A 24,354-nucleotide genomic window follows, 5' to 3' on the forward strand; every position below is an offset into this window, starting at 1 on the left:
AATAAGCTGCTTAATTTTTATTGTTGATCCTTGCATCTTTTCTGCTATTATTGCAGAGGAGATAAAGTACTTATAAGGTCATATGATTGAGAAAATCCTCTGCAGCCCACCTTGACAGGGTCAGACTTTGCTCTCTATCCCTTCCCATGGCACTGGTTAACCAGGTCTTCATACTTGGCTCTCTTCCTTTCATTGGTCTCCTCTATCAGGTTTTCTCAGGGAATCGTTAGCTTTAGCATGACTGCAGTCCAATGTCTGGCCTGAATGAGGTCATTCCAATGGTGTCAGGGAACTTAAGCTGCCCTCCTAGGTCAACCTTCAGCTGGTAGTTCTTTGCCATCACGAGGAGACTCGCTGATACTCTGGGCTGTGGTTATGGCTGATGTTTACTGCTGTTACAGGTTTTTTTTTTCTATTGCTTGAGCATATTTGTCCAAACAGAGTTCACTTCTTCAAAAACATTAACATGCACCCCAAACTGTAATAAGTTGGACAAAATGCAACATTCCATTAGCAAAATACATTAAGACACAAAACATTGAATACATGACAGAAAATCGATGACCTCCATCAAAACATGTGTCTAAAGAAGCTTCAATTAGTTGTTACACAGTGGCCTAGTAAACACTAACTACAACCATCAATATACCCCAATATGGTTTACCTTCTTTTATTGTATATTTCTGTGCCATTTCTTGATATGTAATTATAGCATGTACCATAAAAGGTAAGCAAACATATCACAGCATAGGCTGTATTCTTCTTTCTTGAAGTGATTTTTACCAAAGATGACCAATGCAGAAAGGCTTTGACCATGAATATCCAGAAACAAAAAGTTTTATTTTACCTTTTTTCCATTTTGTCCTTTACAAATTCAGTTATGTTGTATATAAAAAGAATAAAAATGAAATACACCAAGTTAACAAATCACTATAATATAATGCTAATATTAAAATGTCAAATAGGCTACACAAATATAGTATAAACCACATTTGGTCCATTTGTGCTTGTCGATCAGGCCGCACATTCTCATCAGGATTACACTGAATGCTTTCGCTTGCAATGCAGCAAGGAAAATCTCTTTGCATTGTTCATCCAAGCCTGGTAGTTCTCTTCTGTTATTGCCAGACAAGATGCATTCATTGTGTCTAAGAGGGATGACATCTGGTCATGTGGATGGTAATCATAACTTTCCACCTCCATGCACAGAATAATTCTTCATTGGACTGAGAAGATGAGAGTACAGAGGGAGAAATTGCCTCATCATTTGTGGGTTGGCTGGAAATCATTCAGTTACCAGATGGGAGTGGTGGAAAGCAACAAATTTCCCATATGATGACGAAGCAGGACATGTTAAGCATCACAGTCCCTCTCTTTTCTGATGGTACCACTCTCTGGTGCAATACAACAAGAAATATGATGAGACATTCTGTATTGTATGGATCAATTGTAGGGATATGGTAAGAGAGGTGGAGAAGGGATCATCTATCAAGATCTCTAACAATCATATTGAATTATTGCCCCTGCCACCTGTGCTTGGTTTCATTTGAATCCTTTAAATACAGTAAATAAGTCACATTTTTATGGTCACATAAAGGGCATTGATAGAACAACTGTTTCACACATATATTTACTGTGTAGAGTACAGCAATACTGAAATACATTTTGGGATATCCCTGTGACTTATCTATTCTCATTCTTGAGTTATCTTACTATTGATGCCAAAGTTGATCCACTGAGCTTGGGCTGGACGCCTTGCCCATCCTGTGTCATGATGGCCATGATTGACAACATGGACAATAATTATCACATGGATTTTATCTGAAACATTAGCTCTTCGTATTCCCTTTTGAGTAACTCCACCACGCATCGGGACCTTTTTTCCTCTATGGGTTCCTCTTCCTCCCATTTGTCCTTGCCCTCATCCTCAGCCTCTGATTTGGTCCATTCATGCACATCAGATGCAACCTCTTTTATACACAAGAACTGATTGCAGATTGGATAATTGTGTAAAGATGTTTTACATGTGTGTGTAAGAGGTTCACAATCATGGGAGTAATTTCTATCAGCTGTGACCAAATGTTTCAGTTTGGTTTAAGATGATTTACTTAACTGATTTTTGCTTCTTTTGTAGAGAGTTGTGTTTAGTGTTAAAAATGTGCTTAGGTTATGCATTGTTTGTGAAAGAAATGAGAAATTACTTACTGCTTTGGAAAAAAAGAATACTGTTGTACTCATAAGGTTAATATGGAGATCAGGTGGATCCAGTTTCATTAAAAATTGTCTAAGCAATCAAGAAAATAGTGTCCCCTAAGGTCTTCAGCACCTGGTTGTGGCTCCATTAATCACAGCCTTTCTTCAACATGATGTGCTCCAGCGTCACTCACCCTGGGCACAATGGGCATGCTGGAGAATTGACTTTTCCCCATCTTAAGAGGTTAGATGGGCTAGGTAGAAAACTGCCTGGAATTTAATACAATGGCAAACAGCCAGCCAAAACTCGAACCATGAGATTTCACGGTCTTCCAACTTGGCCTTGCTGATGCATCCCCACCATCCTGCTGGTGTGCATCTTCTACACCCGTGCTCTCACTTCCTCTTGGACCAGCTTTCACCTGTCTGTGCCTTGGGCCTTAATGTAGCATGTTCTTGGAAAACTGCCCAGGCCATCTCATCCAGAAGACACAGCCCCTACCAGTGCATTGTGTCTCAGTCGTGCTTCAGCCCACTTGACTGCATCCTGTGCTCTCCACTTCCACAAAGTCCTCACTTTAATTCCAGCCAGGGAGTCTTTAGGGTCACTGGATTCTCTGTACTGCAGCACCTCTCTTGTCCAGGATACCATGACCTCTTCATTCAGTCTGCTGATGAGGACCCTCAGATTGTACTTCTGCCCATACAGAGCAGTACTGCTGAGGATTTGTGTCAAGTCCCGCCATCTGTGAAGGTACTGGCAGTTCTTCCTCTCCAAGTTCTCCACCATCGTCATTGGGATTTTGTAGAGTGTCCAGAGGATCTCAGGTAGGGCACCATTCTGGTAAATCCAGACCTTAAATTTGCCGGGCAATCCTGACTTATCTACCATCCTAACCCTTCAGCTCCTGGCTGGTTGCCTGGGTGGCTGCGGTCTACTCAGGCCGCAGTCAAATAACTTGACCAGCCTCTTGAGTGGCTTCTCTGTAATGTCAACAACCTTGCCCCTCTTCTCAACTAGTGACCTTGATTTTTCAGGCTTAAAATCATCATCTTTGCTCAAGTGAACAGCTTCTCCAGGCCTAGCAAGATCCACCTGCTCCCTGGCGCTGATGTTGTGACAGTCAGGACATCCATAAAAGCTCTAATTGGGGGCTGTCACATGCCACATTTGGTTAATGGGCCTCTGCACTCCACTTACGCTGACTTGACCAGCATATTCATGGCTAAAGCAAAATGAATCCCTGAAATGGTACAACAAGTGATGATTTGCTTCTCCATCAGGAGCAAATCTGATATTATAGAGGTAACTCTTAGGCTGAAATCGTTGTAGTCCAAGATAAGGTTCCTGATGGACCTTCCATGGCACGTAATGCTGCACTTACGGTATTTCCACCAGCTTGTAGGGTATCGACCCATATCAGTTGGTATGGTTTAACCACAGCACAACCTCAGTCTCCCTTGCCTTCTCTTGCCTCCTTGATCAGCTGTGTGACCACGCCAGTGTTCTCCAAGCAACCTGGCACCTTAGGAATCCCACCCTACTGCACTGATGTATTGTTTTCACAATGCTGAGAAATATATTCCCCTTAGTGCTACACAGTGAAATAATCCTGAACTGTTCAATATTCTTTGAGTTCTCCTCTTTAGGAATACAGACACCCTCGGCTGATCTCCACTGTTGTGCCACTCTGCCCCTTTTGCCAGACTATCCTCATAATCTTTCAAAGCTGATGGAGAAGTTTTGGGCATCATTTGTATACCTTATAAGGTACTCTACTCGAGCCAGGTGCTGAGCTCGCTCTAGCAGCTTTGATAACCTTCTGAATCTCCTTCCAGTTGGGTTCCTTTTCATCAAGGTCAGTGCCAGGTCTCAATGGATTCACTAAGGCTTTGCAGTTCCCTAAATCTTGTCTCATATCGCAGTAGCTATTCCTGAGATAACAATTAATGTCCTCTTTAGAACCGATGTGCTGGCCACTGTGCTTCTGCTCACGCAGCTTTTTGGTAAATCTAAACAGATTTGCAATGAAGGCAGCTTACCTTTGGGCCCTCTCTTTCCCCCGTCCCCCATGACATTCTGCCTTACACAAGAATGTAATCTTCTTCCCGAGGATATTGCGAACCTCAACCAGTGGTGTTTTATCTTCATCACTTTCCTCTTTAAACCGCCTTTTTGAAATCCTCAGCTCCTGCCCTAGTTGTTGTATTTTACCAGCTCTTTTTATATTGTTAAAGAGGTATTGGGGTTCTTTTTCTCCACTGGACCAAACCTCTCAGCAGCAATGTTGACTGTCTTGGGGTTGACAACTACAGTATATGTAACTTACAGATATAAACTATTATGTCTATAAATCTATTAATAAAGTCTTCATAACAGCCCTGTGGAAGTTGAAAATGAGAAGAAATGGTCTGAAAGGGACTGATTTTCATTAGAAGTTGTCCTATGCCTGTTATGGTTCTTTCTCCAAACTTCATTAAGATAGATAATACTTTATGAATCCCGTAGTGAAATTGATGTGTTACAGCAGTCCAGCCCAAGACAAGCAAAACAGACATCAGAATAGTTATAAAACAAAAGACAAACAAAATAAATAAAAATAAATAAATACATAGGTGTGTGCAAAATGTGCTGATCATAGTCGCTGTAAAAACAATAAAATATGTGCAAAATGCGCATAGGTTTATACAGACTGATTGTCCAAAAAGTACAATGGAGTAAACATGCTGTCCATAGAGGAGCAAATGAAGGGCTAACAGTTCTAGCCTAGGGCAGCGTTATACACCCTGACAGCCGCCGGGAGGAAAGACCTGCGGTCACATCAAAAGATGTGTGGTTTTGAGTGCATGTTAAAACCTAACATTTAAAGTGCTTAATTTGTTAGGTGATTTCTATTCTAGAAAGCTTTGACAGTACAGTATAAAATTGTTGGAAATGGGTTTACTTGGCATGTTGTGGTTAAAACATTTTTAAGGGGGTTTGTGCCTAAAATGCTTCTTCCTAACCTTATCTTTCAATCTTGTTTTTCCTCCTTGCCCAGCAGCGTCAAAGATGGTTTGTATACTTTTTATTGCCTATCTGTTTATTTATGAATATCTAAAATATTTTCTGATTTATGTGCAAATATTGTTCTGGTTTGATTTTTTCTTATCTGTGGATAAGTGTTTCTCGCACTTTTTGCATGCAACCTGTACATTCAAGTAATAGATTTCTGTGTGTGTGACATCTCCATCTAGTTTTCATTTTCACTGGATTTATATACTGTAGACATGCTTTGAGTGATGTTGATAATTTACAGTAATCCTCCCTCTAACAGGCTTTTGCTTTCATACCAGAGTGAAATCTTTAGCCTGCCTGGAGAAAGTCCAATTGCAAAAACGGAGACAGCAGAGAATGTTAACTTTAAGCCTCTTGCACAACACATTTTTTTCCCCTTAGTCCTTTCCAGATGCGTTACATCAGTTGCGAAAGGCTTCCCAAGCTGATCTTTGTCTAAAATACACTTAGCCTTAAATCGTGTTGATGAGAGGCACAGAACTTTAAGCTGATTTATTTTGTGCTGTGGTTACATATCATATAATGTTGTATTTCTTTAAGTTTCAGTGGTTACAACAGCTTGTGTTTTGAACTTAAAAATATTTTACAGTCAACAGTAAAAAATATTTTTATCAGGTAAATGCAAGTTTAGAGCTGTATTGCAACAGTAAACTACTCAGACTATTATGAATAAAGTCATAATGTTTTATGTTTTGTTTTTCTTATTAAAATTGGAATATGCTGTATTTACATTTAACATCAACTTTAGAGGCTCATTTCCTGCTAACAGTTGCTTTGTTATTGATGATACACAACAGAAGTGCCTATTCACATGTCATAAAGTCTATTTTAAAATTCAACTAAGCTTGTCTATAATTTTTACAATTGCTTTATTTACATATTTTGCTCAGAATTAAAGGTGATCACCCAGTGACCCATAATTTAAAAAGTTCAGGTGGGTAGCTGCGTCAGCATGTGTAGTCTGCAAAGGAACATGTATTAGGTTTATTCCATGCTGAAAAGAGAAGAGAGAAAACACAACGTTTCGGCTGTGAAGCCTTCTTCAGGTGTGAGGAATAAAGTCACACCTGCAGATGGCTTCACAGGCGAAACGTTGTGTTTTCTGCATATAATAGAAGAAATATAATAGCTTTATTTTTCTAAAATGTGCAATGGTTAACTTACTATTTGTTATAATTTTAGTTAAAAGTGTACTAATACTCAGAAGTTTGGGCCCCTAGTGCAACTACACCTGCCTATAACTCTCTCCCCAGTTAATTTCAGTGAAAAGAAGAAAGGAAAAACACGATGGTTAAACTTTCTTCAACTGTGAGAGAGGCAGAGAGAGAAGTTGCAGGAATGTAAAGCAAAAGTGAAAAAAGATATAGCATTTGAGAATGTGCACAGCGGGTGCGAAAGAGTGTTTCTCAATTTATGTGTTTTTATTGTCTTGGTATGAAATGAAAAAGAACAGGCAAGGAACTGAGACATTTTTATATTTCAGAATCATTAAACTTTTGTCTCCAAAATGTACAAGTAATAAAAACAATATCTGAGTAAGCAAGGAAACTAAGATTTTAGTAGTTGTAGCTTAGTAGTTTTGTAGTTCAGGTGGGTACAGTACAGTAGCATGCATAGGCTGCATAGGCCCTCACACCTGAAGAAGGCCCACGGCCGAAACGTTGTGTTTTCTTTCTTCCTTTTTTCAGCATGGAATAAACCTATTACTTGTTCCTTAGTAGTTTTGTAGTCTGGTAAACACTGTTTTGCATTACATTTTTGCAGGTACTGTAATTAGACATTGGACATAAGAAGCAAGAAACAGTCCACACAAAAATAGTTACTACAAAGCTTAAATTTCATATGTGCCTATTGCTTTTGAGTTAATGCAAAGAAAAATGTTGTAGTTCATTTCCATTTACTTCTTTTTATTTTTATCCTAAATTCAAATTAACAGGATTGAATACACAAATACATAAAATGTGGAAAGCTTCCGCTTGTTTTTTTTATCCTTGCTACAGAAGCCAACCAAAAAGTACTTTACTATAGTGAGAATTTATGTTATAGAGATACTTGTGAAATAAAAATGTAGTAGTTCATCTCATTTTTTAATTTGTTCCTCTGTGACTGTGACTAAGATTAATTTGTTCCTTTCAACATTTCACTTTAGAAAGGGTCTCCTTTCTGCAAGTTGATAAAGGAAAATGATGAGATTGCAGTCAGCTTTGTTCATTTGCACTGGCATAATCTGTGACCATTATGAGATTTATGGAAGTTATATGGAACATAAATCTCTGAAGAATTAAACATACCTACTGTTCCTATTGACCATTGTCTCCATTTTTGTAATTGGTTCAGTTAAAACAGCTGTGTTGGTGTTCTGTTTGTGAAGGAAAACGTGAAAACCTAAATGTGTTTTTAAACCAAAACCTTTTGTGCTTTTATTTGATTATTTCATAGAGTAGCATGAAAGGGTTTTCATTATGGAATAATGGACACAAGTAATTTTTTGACTGAGGGAAATGGTAGATGTGTTTCAGTGTGTTTTAGAAGCATGGGACATTTGGCATTGAATACATGTAAATTCAGGCAAAAGAGCCTCTTCCCCTTTTAAATGAAAAGTAATATATTTAAAAAAAGTTACATATTACTAGATCAATTTGAAACAATTAATTATCATGTGAACTAAATACATTTCAGAATTATATTTTTTTTCAGAAAATTTATTTCAGAATAGAAACAATTAAAATTACTGTTACTTACAGCTTTTGCCAAACCTTAAGGATATAATTTCTTATGGACATGGAATACAAAGGGAGCAGTAATGGTACTTGATAAAAGAGGCAAACACTTTAACACAAGTATTTTAAAATTACTTTATTTTTTTATTTACTACTTTATATTAATAATGATAAAATGATGTAATATTTAAAATTAATTTAATGTTTTATCAGTTTGATTATTGTGTACTGTGTAGTGAGTTTAGAATTTATTGTATAGAGTCTAAATTATAATCATAATTAGATTCATAAGCAAATCTTCAATACAGTTTAAATACTGTTTTAGTTCCATGTTCTTTTGAACAAACACATTATGCCTCCCACACTTTATTTTGCTTCAGGTAAAGTAATAATGTAGTTTTAAGTGCAGACTAGTTTCTTCACCTTCACCAATTTGTTCTTTCACCCAATAGATCAGAACTTTGGCCTCACGGCTCTTTCCCCTGGCATCATCCTTAAAGCATCTGGCTGTTACTCAGCTGGTTTTGCATGAGAAACAAACCAAAGCAGATGGTTTTGATTAAACTCACACATTTCTTACTTTTTTTTTAGGAGGGGTTCAAAATGGGACTAACACTAGAAGGCACCGTGTTTTCCCTTGACCCCCTGGACAGCCGCTGCTGATGCCAAGAACACAGTTTTTCAGCTGTAAAACATTCATATTTAAAGTGCCAAATTGAATCTTCAATCAAGATGAAAGGGTTCACACCTTGAGGTTTCTACTTTTTTTAAACTGTGCTTTCAATAGTGAACATTTAAAATGTTTTTTTATATAATAACAATTCACAGTTTTGAAAAAGTTGCACATTTAGCTCACAAAGCCAAGTTCAAGTTCAGAATGACTCATAGTTTGTGGGGTCTTATTTAGACTTTGCAGTGTATTGTTTTTGTTTGTTGACTTGTTTTAACTGTTTTCCCAACACAAATGGGATTGTTACTCCCCACTCAGATCATTCTTTATAATAATTTAGCAATGCTGAAGTTACAAGCAAACAAAAAGGTCAGCAGTTTTACATTTTCTAATATTCAAGAAAAAACAAATAACCATTTGCTCAGTTTGCTCATAATTCAGAATGCTTTTTAAGGTTTAATGTTAGATTTCTGTAATGGATGATGTCAACTTTGGATGTTTTTAAATTACATGTAGCACAATCATGGTTTTTGATGTGTAACTGTAATTCAAGTTTCCTGTTTTATATATATAGTACAGTACATTAGTATTCTCTTGCACCAGAAAGCACTTTTAAAATCTTTTGGCTGTGTAACAAACTGTTCCTTTTATTTTAATGATATATTTAACATCGCTGTTATACTCGGTTATACTGAAAAAAACAAATATTACAACAACTCTCAGCAGCAGTTGTTTATTTTATGGTGTTTCATTTAACATTATTAAAGACATGTCGGAAGTGTTTAATATGCTGTACTGTATACTGATGTATTGGAATGTCATAATGGGACATTTTAAAAAGAAAAATAGATTTTTCATGAATATCCTATGTTTATTTTTGCAATAGGATTGGAATAATCTTTTTAATGGTATGTAGTGTAGCTTTATTTTTTAAACAAATACATGTGCATTTGCAACATACATTTTTAGCTTTCTGTGGTTATGTAAATCCAAAGCAGGGGTCCCAAACCTCAGTCCCATAGAGCCCCAATCCCAGTTTTCTTTAAGATTAGTAACAGTTGTACTTTATTGATTAGTTGTTCCATTAGGGGGTACTCGGGATCTTGAGAGCTGAAATGATTTTAGATTTTATTGTTCTGTAATTTGCTTAATGTAACTAATCACTACTTATCAAGATTTAAATTGTTCTAGGTGTTTTAAGAATTTTAAGCTATCTATAAAACCTGCTGCACAAGGGGATTCCAGGATCAGCATTGGAAACTCCTGATTTGAATAATGATTTCTTTTCAAATTAAAATAAAAACAACATGCTTCTGATGTTCCCTGGGAGGAATTTTTAAAACAGTTTGTTGACATTGTTTTTTCCTTATTATTTAATATGTTGTCCTTTGAAAATAGTATGTCATGCTCATAATACAGTACATAAGGCTCATTTTTGTTTCCTTATTTGGTTTACTGGAAATGTAAAACAAGCAGGGTATCTCTATGATTAATCTACATCTCACTAAAGCACATTATTGTCAATAAGTTCTAAATTGTTCTCAGAATCTGTCACGTGCCTCTTATTATCCATAGATTACCCAGAGCTGTTATCTGATGAACCATGCTCTGATGAAAACTAGCTGTAAGTTGTCATGATGTATACAGCAGTCTGTTGTTAGTACTGAAATGTCTGTGACTAGTTTTATGGACATTTTTGATAAAATAAGGTATTATTATTGATTGCATTAATAATGAAATAGTATTTAAAAGTTTATTATACTGATTGAATCAACCCAAAACAACAACAAAGAACATGCAAAGAAAACAAATGACACTTTTTATATACATACATACTGTATATGAATTATGTAGATTTTTAAAATAACTTACAATAAAAGTTTTTGTTGGATTTTTCAAAATGTAGTTGGTGGCACTGAGTGTAGCATAACTTTGGGTAACACTGAACATATTTAATAAACACTGAGATGTCAACCTTATTCCTGCCTTAAATAGGTGTTATAAGGTGCCAGCTTAGAAGATGTCTATAATATTGTGAATTCTGAAGGCAAAGAACTGACATTAAGAGTACACAAAAGTGGGTGTGGACTTTGATCGATATTAGGTAAGATTTAAAGGTCAAATTAAGTTAGGGGATTTAGAGAGCAGTGAGGCAAGGGGGAGGCTAGCGTGCGGATTCTGTTATTGCTGAGATTGAATAATTTATACACATAATGGTGCTCATGATCCTTGTTCTTAATAGCAGAATGAATGCCTACCACAAAGAGTGATCCTGCCTTATTTATGTACAGACAGGCACTGAGTTACATTGTATGGGACTGAACATAGCAATACCATAAAAAAAATTAAAAATTCTGAGTCATGTATAGTCTTTTATGCAGCATACAGCATATAACTCAGAATCACTTACTGTTGAGGAGTGTAGCTGTATGGCAGAACACTCTCATCCTGTACTGTGCTGGATAGTTCTTGGTAGCACGTTTTTTATTTTTCTCATCATGAATTAATTCTAACCATGGCCAACAAATGTAAATCTGATGTGAAAAGTGATACGAGTGATGTGAAGAAGCAGCTTAAAACAATTACACTAGAAATAAATTGATATATTAAATGGACATGAAAAAGGTGATTTTATTATCAGAGGTTGCACGTGAACTCGGACTGATCTTATCCATGGAGAATATCATTGTAAAAGAAAATGAATGAATAGTGGAGCACACTAAAACATAATTCCCCATGAAATCAACTATTATAACTAAGCAGAGAGGAAATGTTGTAGACAGAAGAACAACAAAAAGACACAGACCCCTAAACATTGCCTCTCAGCAATTTAGATACTGTATGTGCTATTGCATATTAGGCAACTCATTCTATGATGTTTAATACTTTTTCTTATTAACAGTTTTTAAATAATTAATGATACACAGTATATAGTATATACTGTATAGTAAATAATGAAGAATAAACAGTATATACAAAAATTGCAATTTTATACTCAAAAGCATTATACTGAGTGTAATGCCTAGCTTTGTCATACATTAGGTGTTAGAGTCATTACATACAAAGTATCAATGACTCAACCATCCCATTAAAATACAAAAATTAATTATATGTTTGCACTTATGTGACTTTTTATCTAATAGATAATATTGAATAAATACATTGAATCATGTCTCTAATGCATTGTTTTACCATAGGTGTTAGGCACAATAAGTGTTAAAACGAAAATGAACATATTTCTCCAAAACACTGCAACTGTACAAAGTTTTTTTAATAAAAAAATCAAAGATCAGGATGTGCTATCCCCAACAGAAACCTGCAAATACACCCCCTTTTAAAATGTAGAAAAATGTCAAAGAATCTACAAAATAACATATGTCCAATGTTACCCAGTGTTACAGAATATTTTTCTTTTTTAATATACATTTAGAATTATTATTTTGTGTTATACCCACCTGATTTCATAATAGCAATTTGTGTGCTTTTCAGTTGTTGGCTCATCCTGACACAGGAGAGAATGAGGAAGTGTAGTAAGACTCTTCCTACAGTACCTGCAAACCTTCAAATAACTTAAATTTTAACACATCACAGGCAACACAGCTGAACACACCCCATACCGGAGGTTCAGCATCCTTTTAGGCTGCAGGTGTTGCTGTGCTTCCTGAGAATCTTTTCCTGCCCTGGAATCCTGGAATATGGAATCCTTGTCATAGTCAGCTAGTGATATGACCCAGACTTGAACCCAAGATGCCTGAAACATACAGTAGAACACAATTTGCACTTGGCTGAGTGCTTTTACTTAATGAGCCACTCCGGAGACCTCAAGATATTTTTCTTCAACCTAAAAATGAATCATTGACAGTATTAACTGCAGACTAAGTGCAGATCCACATATCAAGTGGCAAAAAATGAATGAAACAGTTGTACAAAGAAACACTTTTCAAGCACCTTTAAAATAGTGTATGTATTAATGTCTAAAATCTGTAATTATCATAGAAAGTATTGCCATTAAATGTTATATATCACAATAAAGTAAATTGATCAGTGCCATCATCTGAAAACTGTGCAACTTATTAAGCTAATTGAGATAATGTTCTTTTTTCAGCACAATGAATGGCTATTTTATAATAGAAACAAAAACTAAAAGATCCTATAGATCTTTTAGATCTTATTGATACAATACAATGTGTACTATGAGTTAAACTATTTCCTTATGTTTTAAAACTGTATTATGTTCCTATACTAAAGGAAAGTGTAGGTAAAACTGAGAATAGTAGGCACGTCTTTAACAAAGGGTTAAGGAATTCTAGAACAAGCTACCCAGCCATGTTGTTCAAACCACTGTTTCTTTCAAGAAGCAACTGGAAGAGGTCCTCAGATCACTTAGCTCTTAGCAACCAACAGATGAATGGCCTGTTGCTTGGAAACTTAATCATAAACACAAATAGAATATGCAGACCTTCTTCAGTTCATGAAGATATTAAAAATATGTAAAAAGTCTTTAGAAGAGTCATTAAGAAATAAAATGTGCTAATTTCTCCAGAAGAAGTTTAAACTTTTTAATATAATATGTTCCCAAAGAAAATCTGAAATTTTAACTATTGTTCTTATGTTTTATATACTGTATATACAGAATGTTGTGTATGTCTGAAAGGGTCTATGGATATATGTTACTTGCGTGCTTGTTCAGTTTTTAATCTTACAAAAGACAGAAGTGTCTTCCATTATATTTTACAAAATATATTCATACTAGTTAAAAGTAAAAATATAAGTAGAACTAGTTTTCCCTTTATGTTAGTATCTTTCGTATGCTATGGCTGTTTTATAGTTCATTAGATTTTTTTAAGGAATTTGTATTTTTATTGTACTTTGCAAAACCATTTGAATTTGAGGTAATTGATGATTTTTGCTGAAATGTGCTGAAAATGCAATTAATTGCGTATGATTTATAAATATTCATATTTGACAGTTATTTTTATACTATGCCCTCCAGTTTTATTCATAATCCTGATGAAACAAGAACAATTAACATCAAACAACAGAAGAATTTACTTATTCTAAAAAATTAATAAGTAATCATAATGGCATTGCTCAAAGCTAAAGTTAGTCATATTTGTCATAAATAATATAATAATACATTGTAAGTACACTGACTCGCTGACTCAGTATGCGCTATGAAGTTTTGGCAGTTCAGAAAGGGCATTTATGAACACTTCTGCATGTAGACTTTCTCTATATTTTTCAGAGTCTATGTTTTCCCATTAGTGAACTGCTATCTTGAGTTAGAATCACAAATATTTGAATGGGTTGTGTTATGGGGATTGAGATGGCCAGTTGAAAATATTTATTTTGTGTTCAATTAACCATTCTTTTGTCAATTTGGATGTATTCTGGAAGGTTCTGGCTCGAGTTCATGATTTCACCTGTCTTGACAAAGGCTTCAGGACCTGAAGATGCGAAACTACCCCAAAATTTAATATAACCCCTACAACATTTCAGAGTGTTTTTTTCTGAAAAAGATAAAGCTCATGTTGAGATAGATGGATATGGAATTAATAAAGTATCTATCTATCTCATGAGCTTGATCTTTTTAGGCCAAACTAATTCTGATAAATGTGACCAAACTTTGTAATTTGAAAATTACAGAGACAATTAGAGTGCACCGTCTGTAACCTTTGGTTTTACAGTTGATTGAAACACAGTCGTGCAGCCTGTAGTGGTAAGATACACTTGTGTCATAGGCCTGGCAGGGTGGCCACTAAACCAGTAATCCTATATTTCTAAAAAGAGTATTGAAAGTAGATTCACCTTTTTGTAGATCCTTCTGTAGCCATCCCACAATTTATGACAGTCAATTACTATTTGACTGCAGTCTTTGAAAATCTCTGGATTTAACCAAGATGATGCATGCCACTACTGAATATTTTCAGTATCACCTCCTTTTATACACCAGGGAAACAGGAAACCTTCTTAGGCCTCTGTATAGTTCCAGCAGTGTCTGAAGAGCACAATGTCACTGATCTGCTTTTGTTGAATTTTTATAAACCAATAGTTAGAGATGTGCAGAAATATGGCCTTCTTTTTTTCTGGTATTTTGTTATTTATGACAATCCCATAATGAATACAGTATAATGTCGTTATATATACAGTATATATTTTTTTAAGTAAAATGCCATATCCAAACCATATCTCATTCTGCTGTATGGTGTCTTTTTCCTGGTTTATCATTGGTATATATCTGGAGGGTGAATGCATTTGTGGGTTAGAGATGTTTTTTTTCATTGTGGAGAAACAATGAAATTTAAAATGTCAATGCATTTAAGCTTCAAAGCAGTACACACAAGTCTATACATTTATTCCTTTGTAATGATATAATGTGTATGTATATAACTGCCTATAATAAATATGTCATTAAACAATTGAGTTATAAATGCTGGATTTTCATTAATACAAGCATGTAATGTTATAACATTATGAATATTTTTTAATAGTTATGTTAATTTGTATCTGGAAAATCTGTTTTTAACATAACATTTTGTCCTATTCTTTCCCTCTATTTCTCCTATAGTTCTGCCTCTACAGTATAAAAACAGTAGTATTAGGTCATAGCAAAAAATGTAAAGTTTGGATTCTTTAACTGTGACTATAGCTGTTTTACTGAAATGATCAGCACTGACATAAGTGAGATAATTGTAGGAAAACAAAAAGCAGGAAAAAGCAGACACAAAAACATCTCTATTATATATTTATACATAAAAACATCAATATATTTGAACTGTGGATAAGATTGGGTTACACATACTTTAGACCTAATGTCTTTGTCTCATTTAACTTGTATATTTTTGCCACTAGCTAAATGATCTAAGGAAATTATCCAGACCATCCTTGTTACTTTTAACCTTTTTTAATTCAAAATTGGTCTGTTATCTGCTCATTTTCTTATAACCAGAAGTCTCACAATACCGGATTTACCTGGAGTCTCAACACAAGACCATGTCTTATCAGTGTCAACAACCTGCTTCTACTCGCTGAACCCTTATGTAGGGAAAACTGGTTTTCAACAGGTGTCTCCAATGCCCTAATAACTTTGTGCACATTAAGCTAATACATTTTCTTCTTGTTTCTGAAGTGTTTTAACATTTCTCCCGGTGATCTAACCCAGTTTTGACACTCTTGACACAGCTGCTCTGTTACATGGATACAGCATTCTGAGAAGACCAGTGAGATAGAAAAAGTGGAGGTGTAGCACAACAAAAACAGCCATCAGGCACAGGAATCAAGTGTCTCATAATCCATAGGGGTGGAAAATTCATAGTCATGATGAGTCTCAATAATAGTAATGATAATGTAATGATAAGATTATTCACTTCAAACTCGGCAACACTCATTATGCAATAATTTTAAAGTTCTTTAAAATATTGGAAATACAGTAGCGCAAAGTTGAGGTCTCAATGTCTCAAGTTTTGCAACACTTGCCTTCCCCATTTTGAAAAAACCCATAACGGTTAGGTTTGAACCCTGCTGATAGAGGTTGAGTTTATCCATATGTTAGGTTTTGTTGGCTAGAAACAGTTTTACAGCCTGTTTTTTATTGTGCAGTACAGGGAAGTTTTAAACACAATCTTTATTTTGAACGGATACATATTCATCTCTCCAAAAGGGCTGAAGTAAGTGAACATTTAGCTTTGTTTTTTGCATAACCACCATTTTGTCCAAAATGTCTAACTGTAAACTTAAGTGTGAAAAATTTAATCAGCGGCACAATTGCAAGCCTTGCTGTGAAAAAATGGGTTTTAAAATAATGCAGTAAATGAGCCAAACAAATAATTTTTACACCAAAAAGCTTTCATTAGGTAACATTGTAGAGAATTACAGAACAGTCAAATGTATTGTTTATTTTTTAACTTAATTTCTTTGTGGCTTAGATTTTAATTGCATGTGCAATGTTAAAAAATTCTTTGCATGCCAATAATGGCACACATGCCATAGTGTTTGCAAACAAGATTGAGTGAAACACATCAGATGCTCATTTTGGAACTACTGTATAATCTTAAAATGAGATCTTGTGAGGTATATTTTAAATCTCTACAAGTTTAAACTAAAATAAAAATTTACACACACAAGCAAACCAAAAAGGAATGGAAAAGTGCTTAAGACAAGTAGAAATAGGAGAGAGATGAAACCTGAAGAGGATGAATTACAACATTTGAGGCACAGAAACCTTTCATTGCAAGATTAAATAAATCAAAGATTAGGAAATGACCTAAGGAAAGGAAATCAGGAATACAAGGACAGATTAGAAAAAACAGCTTGGGGGTGACTCAAGGTGCATGTAGCAAGGTTTGCAGGTTTTATCACAAACTATAAAGGCAATACCAGTGATATTTCCTCCATTGATGCATGTCTACCAGATGAGCTGAACACCTTTCACTCCTGATTTGAGGCTCACAATGAACCAGGGATTTCATGTTACAGTTCTCTACACACAAGGTGTGTAGAGTCTTTAAGAGAGTGAAAACCTGTAAAGCAGCCGGCCCAGATGGTACAGTATCTTCCCTTGTGTCCTTAAAACCTCTCAGCTATTTCATGTATATACAGACATTTTTAACCTCTCTCTGTCCCCGTCAGTTCTACCAGAGTGCTTCAAGAAAACAACAATTGTGCCAGTGCCCAAGAAGAACAAGGTAACTTGTTTGAACAATTACTGCCCAGTGGCACTCACTTCAGTGGTAATGAAGTGCCTGGAAATCCAGGTTTGCCATATATAAATTGCACTATCCCAGACTCCCTTGACCCAATTCAGTCTGCTTACCTCCCGAATAGGTCAGTTGACAATGCCATATCTCTAGCACTGCACACTGCCCTAGAACATTTTGATAGGTGGGGCATCTATGTTAGGACACTGTTTATACAGTAGATTACAGCTTGGCCTTTAACAAATTGTTCCTGCCAAGCTGAACCCAAAACTCGGGAATATTGGCTTATGCAACTCTATAAACCAAGTCTGCAACTGGATACTGATTTCCTGATGGGCAGACCACAGGTGGTGAAAATTGGCAACAATATCTCTTCTACAGTGTTCCTAAACACTGGAGCTTCCCAATACTACTGTCTCAGTCCTAGGATGTACTCCTTGTCCATCTACAACTGTACAGCCATTTACAGCAGCAACCACCGTATTAAGTTTGCAGATGGCACCACTATTATTGGGCTGATCAACAACAACAATGTCTCTGCATACAGGAGTCAGGTGAAGGATCTTACAAGATGGTGCCCTGACAATCTGGCCCTGAATGCGAACAAGACAAAAGTACTCATTGTGGACTTCAGGGAGTCACTCCCCGTTCAGCACTGTGATGTGCTTCTGCTTGTGGAAACTGTCACCTGCTTCAGGTTACTCAGCCTGCAGAAATCCACCGACCACAGTGTGGTCTCACAACACTGTAGCCAATCTGAAAAAGGCACAACAGCGCCTGCACTTTCTGCAGTGCTTAAAGAAATGCAGTATGGCGAAGCAGTTCCTCATCAACTTTTTCTGCAGCATCATAGAAAGTGTCCTCATTAGTGGTATCACTGTGTGGTACAGCAATACTATAATGCACGACAGAGATGCATTACAAAGGGTTGTGGCAACAGCACAGAGTATAATAGGATGTGATTTACCATCAATCAGTGAGATTCACACCATCAGTTGTTGCAATACAGCTCAATCCTTCATTCAGGATCCCACCAATCCTGGCCACAAACTGTTCTGCCCACTGCCTTCTGGTAAGCAGTACCACACTATTAAAGCACAGACCACTAGACTTAAGAACAGCTTCTACCCTTTTCCTTACTACTACATATTAATTATCTTACAAAATATTTATGGTTCCTGTTATTATTACTTACAGTAATGTACATTGTGTGGTGTTGTCTGTTGTACTGTGTGTGTTCTAAGAGATCAGCGCAAATAAGAATTCCAATGTTAAGTACTTGTACATGTGGCAATTAAATCTTCTACTCTACTAATTTACTCTACTAGTAACAGTATAAGTCTTACAGTTACATCAACTATTTGGCAACAACCTATCTACAGTAGGTGTTTATGCAGTGTCTTTTCTGCTTTTTATAAAAATTGTGAAAATGACATGCAATTTAACCAGGACAGCTAAATGATAGGTGTTATGTTGCACACAGTGTCCATTTGGCTTTACAATGCTGTTGCGCTCTTGGTTTGGGGGTTACTGCTTTATGGCACTTGGGTGCTTTGGCCAGTTTTTGCTGTTCTGTGTCAGGAGTTATGCACAATAAAGAGCAGACGTCTGCAAAACCTGGTTTTCCACGGTGTGACAATAGGTTGTTGTCCTCTCCATTCCACTATTTCCTTATAGGAAATTCCTGTCAGGAAATCCTTTTAGTGTCTTTTGATGTATACAAAAGACCATACATGTGGTCTTTTATATTAATTTATTGGCACAAAGGGGAGTGAAATGATATTTTTTGTTAATGAAAGTGGAACTTTGGATGAGGCAGTATTGTATATTGTAATATATTAATATATTGGGACGATATTATTTACACAATAAGTATTGTGTTTTAACGCAATGTTCTCATTTAAATACAATGCTGTTTATTACTATCTGATGCGAGGGGAAAAAGACAAACATTACTTTTGGATTTATTAATTTTGTAAATCTATTTTTTTTGTTTTAAAAGGTCTATTTAAAACAGAACAGGAAGTATCTCCCTAACCAAGTAAAGCTTGTACTGTATTCGTTAATTAAGTGCATAAGCCAAATACATGGACAAAAAACTACATTTCCCAGTGTCTCACACACTTAAATTAAAGAATTCCATTAATATCAGAATTAGCATAATTCTGTTACGATTGTGTCCTGCACGGCATCTCACGCCTAGTGGTTGCCCTGAGAAACCGTCTAATTTCCAGGACTCACTAGCAATTCAGATTTACTTCAGGTGATCTGCATTTTTTCCCGTAATTAACTGCTCTCTATTTAAAGCCAGAGCCCCGCTTCAACGGGGCTCCATCATTGTCTTTTCACCCCCTTTCTGTTAACCTGTCTGCACTTATTTTTCCCTTGTCCCGCTTTTATTTTCTCCCATTCCTGTCTGTTCTTGTCTGCACTCTGATTCCCCAGTAGTAGCCTCAGCAGGGTTGTCGTGTCACCCTGGAAGCCCGTCTGCATTCCTGCCTGTGGTTCTCGACGCCAGGATACTGCTGCAAAGTCGAATGTCCTGTTCTGCCTTCGAAGCCCGGTTTGGGATTCCGCTCCATAGCCGAGGCTGCTCAAATCTGTGATGGGCTGTCTTGCCAAGGTAGAGATCCCTGGGATAGATGATGACCATCTACTTCTTGGTGCTGAGGCAGTCTGATCACAGTCTTCTCAGATTACTGCAGTCTGATCTCATGCTGCTCTAGAATATACCAGTCTGATCACAGTCTTCTGAGATTACTGCAGTCTGATTTTACCCTGCTCCAGAATACAGTATACCAGTCTGATTGCAGTCTGCTCAGATTACTGCAGTCTGCTCTCACCCTGCGCCAGAATATACCAGTCTTCTCACACCCTGCCCCGAATCACGACAGCCTGCTCACACTTACTCCAGATGTCTGCTTCCTGTTCTTACTTGCTCCAGACATCTTCTACCTACTTGGATCCTATCTCCAGATACCCCTGACCTGCTTGGGCCTTGTCCCTGATCACCACAACCTTGCGAACCTGACTGTCTGTGTTGTTCCCTCACCTCCTTGCCCACAGCCCAGTTCTGTTCTTGTATGCCCTGTCCCTCTTCACCTTTTCTTTTCCTGTCTTTTTCTGGCCACCCTTCAGGCTCCTCTTTGGGGCAGCTTTCTTCATTGGTTTAGGGCGACTACACTCTTGGAGCGACAAGCTCCTGAAATTTCCAATTTTAATCTTTTTCAAGAGACCTTGGGAACAGTATTTCAAAAGTGGCGGACTATGCACAGAAATTCTGGGTCATTGCGGCCGAGCTGTCCTGGGATGATGAGTTCTTGGTTCCCCTTTTTAAGCAAGGGCTCTCGGAAGAAGTTAAAAACTATCTGTTTCTTTTGCCTCTAGAGGAAAGTCCTTCAAGGAAGTAATTTCCTTAGTGATTGGATTGGATGACAGTCTTTGCAGAAGGGGAGGATGGAGACTAATGGAACCTTTCTGCATCGACTCAACTTCCCGCCCTTGCTCCCCCCGGTTTAACCCTCAACCCCCCCCAGAACCTATGGAGATCACTCACACCCGCCTCACTCCGCAGGAGAGACAGAAGCACATACAGGAAAATTGCTGCTTTTACTGTGGTCATCTAGGACATTACTGTTTGGACTGTCCCTCCCGCCCTCCACAGCGCCCCCTGTCTAAACCCAGTCCACAGGTGGGACGCAGTAAACATTCCCCTACCTCTTCTAATGCCCTGTCTGTTCCTGCTTCACTTTCCTGGGGCTCATCGAAACTTGACCTTCTCGCTTTTATCGATTCAGGGGCCGCTGGAAATTTCCTAGACCTCTCCTTGGCTTGTTCCTGGAATATTCCCTTAATCCCTGTTCGACCCCCTCTTCATGTGCAGACCCTCGAGGGATCCCCTCTTTCCCAAGGTGTCGTTAGTTGGCAGACCTCTCCATTATCTTTTCAAGTCGGCGCCCTTCATCAGGAGCTTATACAATTTTACCTCCTGGAAACACCACACCACCCTCTGGTCCTGGGGTCCCCATGGTTACAAAGACATGATCCTCAGATTTCCTGTACTAGCTTGGGGTCCTCAGTGTTTAACTTCGGGTTGTCGCCATCTTGTTAAACTCTCTCCAGGTAGCTCTCCTGACATTCCTGCTTGTTACTCTGATCTATCTGAGGCCTTCAGCAAACAAAGGGCACTGTCCCTGCCCTCCCACAGGGCTTGTGATTGTGCCATTGATCTCCTACCAGGTGTTTTACCCCCAAAGGGGAGAATTTTTCCTCTTTCACATGGGGAATCTGAGGCCCAGAAGGAATACATCCAGGAGGCTCTTAAGGCAGGTTTCATATTCCCCTCTTCCTCTCCGGCTTGTGCAGGATTTATTTTTTGTAGAGAAGAAGGATGGTGGTCTCCGTCCCTGCATTGATTATCGAGGCCTTAATGCCATCACAGTCAAGAACCGCTATCCCCTCCCACTCATTCCTTCAGCCTTAGAATCTGTTTGGGGTGCTACAATTTTTACCAAGCTTCATCTCCGGGGGGCATACAATCTAATTAGGATACGGGAGAGGGACGAGTGAAAGACTGCTTTTCTGACAACTCATGGACATTATGAGTATCTTGTCATACCTTTTGGCCTTGTTAATGCACCTACTGTCTTTCAGTCTTTTATGAACAACATTTTTCGAGATCTCATTCACAAATGCCTCCTTGTATATCTTGATGATATCTTGATTTTCTCTACTAACCTGCAGGAACATATCTCTCATGTAAGGGAGGTCCTGTCTTGTCTGATTCATCACAGGTTCTATGTTAAGAAGGAAAAATGTATTTTTCATGTGTCCAAGATCCAATTCCTGGGCTATATCCTGTCACCATAAGGGGTCACGATGGACCAAAGCAAGATTGCTGCAATTACGGATTGGCCAACCCCAAAGACCCTAAGACAGGTATAACGTTTCCTGGGTTTCGCAAAGTTTTATAGAAGATTTATTCGCAATTTTAGTTCCGTAGTGGCTCCTATTACAGCCCTCACCCAGAAGGGCACGCAACAGGGCAAATGGACCCCCTAAGCCGATGACGCCTTCTGACGTTTAAAGGACTTTTTTACCGCTGCCCCTCTTCTGAAATACCCGGATCCCACCCTCCCTTTTGTTGTTGAAGATGATGCCTCGGACCACGTTGTCGGGGCCATTCTCTCTCAGCGCCACGGGGACAATTGCATCCTCCACCCTTGTGCCTTTTTTCCAAGAAGTTGACTGCAGCTGAGATGAACTACGATGTCGGAGATCATGAACTCCTAGCCATCAAGTTGGCACTGGAACAATGGAGACACTGGTTGGAGGGGGTACACCACTCTTTTCTTATTCTCACTGACCATAAGAACCTGTCTTATCTTCAGTCAGCTAAACGTCTTTGTCCCAGGCAAGCGAGGTGGTCTTTCTCAAGGTTCAATTTCATCATCTCCTACACCCCAGGTACCAAGAACCTCAAGGCGGATGCCCTCTTGCGCCTCCATGAACCGCCTAATGTGCAACAACCCCTGGAGCACATCATCCCGCCCCGGACAGACTTTATGTGGTCAACTTGGTCAGGTCCGCAGTCCTTCAATGGGCACACGACTCCCACTTTGCGGGACACCCCAGCATCAAACGCACTCTTGAGCTGGCCTACCGTTAAGAAGGACGTTGGTGACTACGTCCGTGCCCGAATCAAGACTCCTTGCACTAAGACTCCTGGATTGCTTCAGCCTCTACCCAGTCCTGAGCGCCCCTGGAGCCACCTCTCGGTTGACTTCATTACTGACCTCCCCATCAGCCAGGGTTGCACCACCATCCTCATCATCATCGACCGGTTCTCAAAATCTGCTCATTTTGTTCCCCTGCCCTCTCTGCCCACCACCCAGGAACTGGCCAGCCTTTTCATTCAGCATGTTTTCAGACTCTGTGGAATCCCCAAGGACATAGTCCTCAGTTTGTTTCTGGCATGCCTACTGTATGCCTACATTGACACTTAATATTTGAAACAAACATTGAAATGAAAAACTTCAATTTTAATAACTATAGCACATTATTAACGTTAGTAAAACCCCCTACAACCATGAATGATTCAGAGAAGGCTACATGCAGGGCCCTCTAGATTTATTCATACCCTGCATTGAAAAGGAAAAAACATCATACAGTATAGCAGAATGAATTGCAAACTGGATGATATGTTTCACTTAAAAAAATAGTTTAAATGTAATCATAGTAGCATTACATAGAGCTGTATTTAGAGTTATATTTGTCATAAATAATTGCATTATATTTATTATAATTGTATTATATTTATTTGTGATAATAATTCCAGAAACCCAAAGTGTCACACCTCTTAGTATCTTTAGTATCCCTTTAAATCCCTTCACTCTTTGGAAGTGTAATTATATAGAATTATATAGAGGCATTAGAAATGTAATGTTTAGAAGGGTTTCTGTTACCTTGTGGTATAAATGGAGCTAATACACAGGAAGCATTTAGAAGTTGCATGCATGATCATGGTTATGGTCATGGAGCTCTTAAAAAACTGCAGGCAAATGACCTCCACTACAAAAAGCTGAGTCTACCATTTTCCAGTACTAAGACATTAAAGGCTGCTATAGTATAGTAGCTACCCTACTAGAAAGTTGAAACAATGTCTTACGATCAGATGAAATTATAATAAAATTGAGCTTTTTGATAATGCTTAACAGTATTATGTTTGAATAAATTTAGAGGGCATAATAGTTCTTTTGTTTCTAGCACAGTTAAATGGCTGTGAAATAAACAAGAGATAAAGTTACAAAACAAAGGTTGATTTACAAGTTTGGAAGTTTAAACTGTATGTCTAGGTATTCTATAGACCAAAACTGTTCTTGTTTATTCTGGTATTTAAATCCTAAGAGGCTTTGACCAAGCCAACTCAGGAGACCACAAGCCAACACTAGGACCATAAAGATGAATATTCAGTTCATTCAAGACCATAAAACAAGAGACATTTAAAAAGGTGTCTGG

General features: G+C 37.7%; 1 protein-coding gene across 3 annotated transcripts in view; it reads left to right on the top strand.

Annotated features, from left to right (window-relative positions):
• The window catches only part of gulp1a (GULP PTB domain containing engulfment adaptor 1a), a 217,136-nt gene extending 203,910 nt beyond the window's left edge, over nucleotides 1-13,226 (top strand). For all 3 annotated transcript variants that reach the window (XM_088930998.1, XM_088930999.1, XM_088931000.1), the window contains one exon: nucleotides 8,563-13,226. In XM_088930998.1, coding sequence (XP_088787124.1) covers nucleotides 8,563-8,634 — 72 coding nt within the window. In that variant the 3' untranslated portion in view covers nucleotides 8,635-13,226. The remainder of the gene's footprint in view (nucleotides 1-8,562) is intronic.
• The last annotated feature ends 11,128 nt before the right edge of the window (nucleotides 13,227-24,354 follow it).

This window comes from Atractosteus spatula, chromosome 13 (genome assembly GCF_055471065.1).
Source record: "Atractosteus spatula isolate fAtrSpa1 chromosome 13, fAtrSpa1.hap1, whole genome shotgun sequence".
NCBI lineage: Eukaryota > Metazoa > Chordata > Actinopteri > Semionotiformes > Lepisosteidae > Atractosteus > Atractosteus spatula.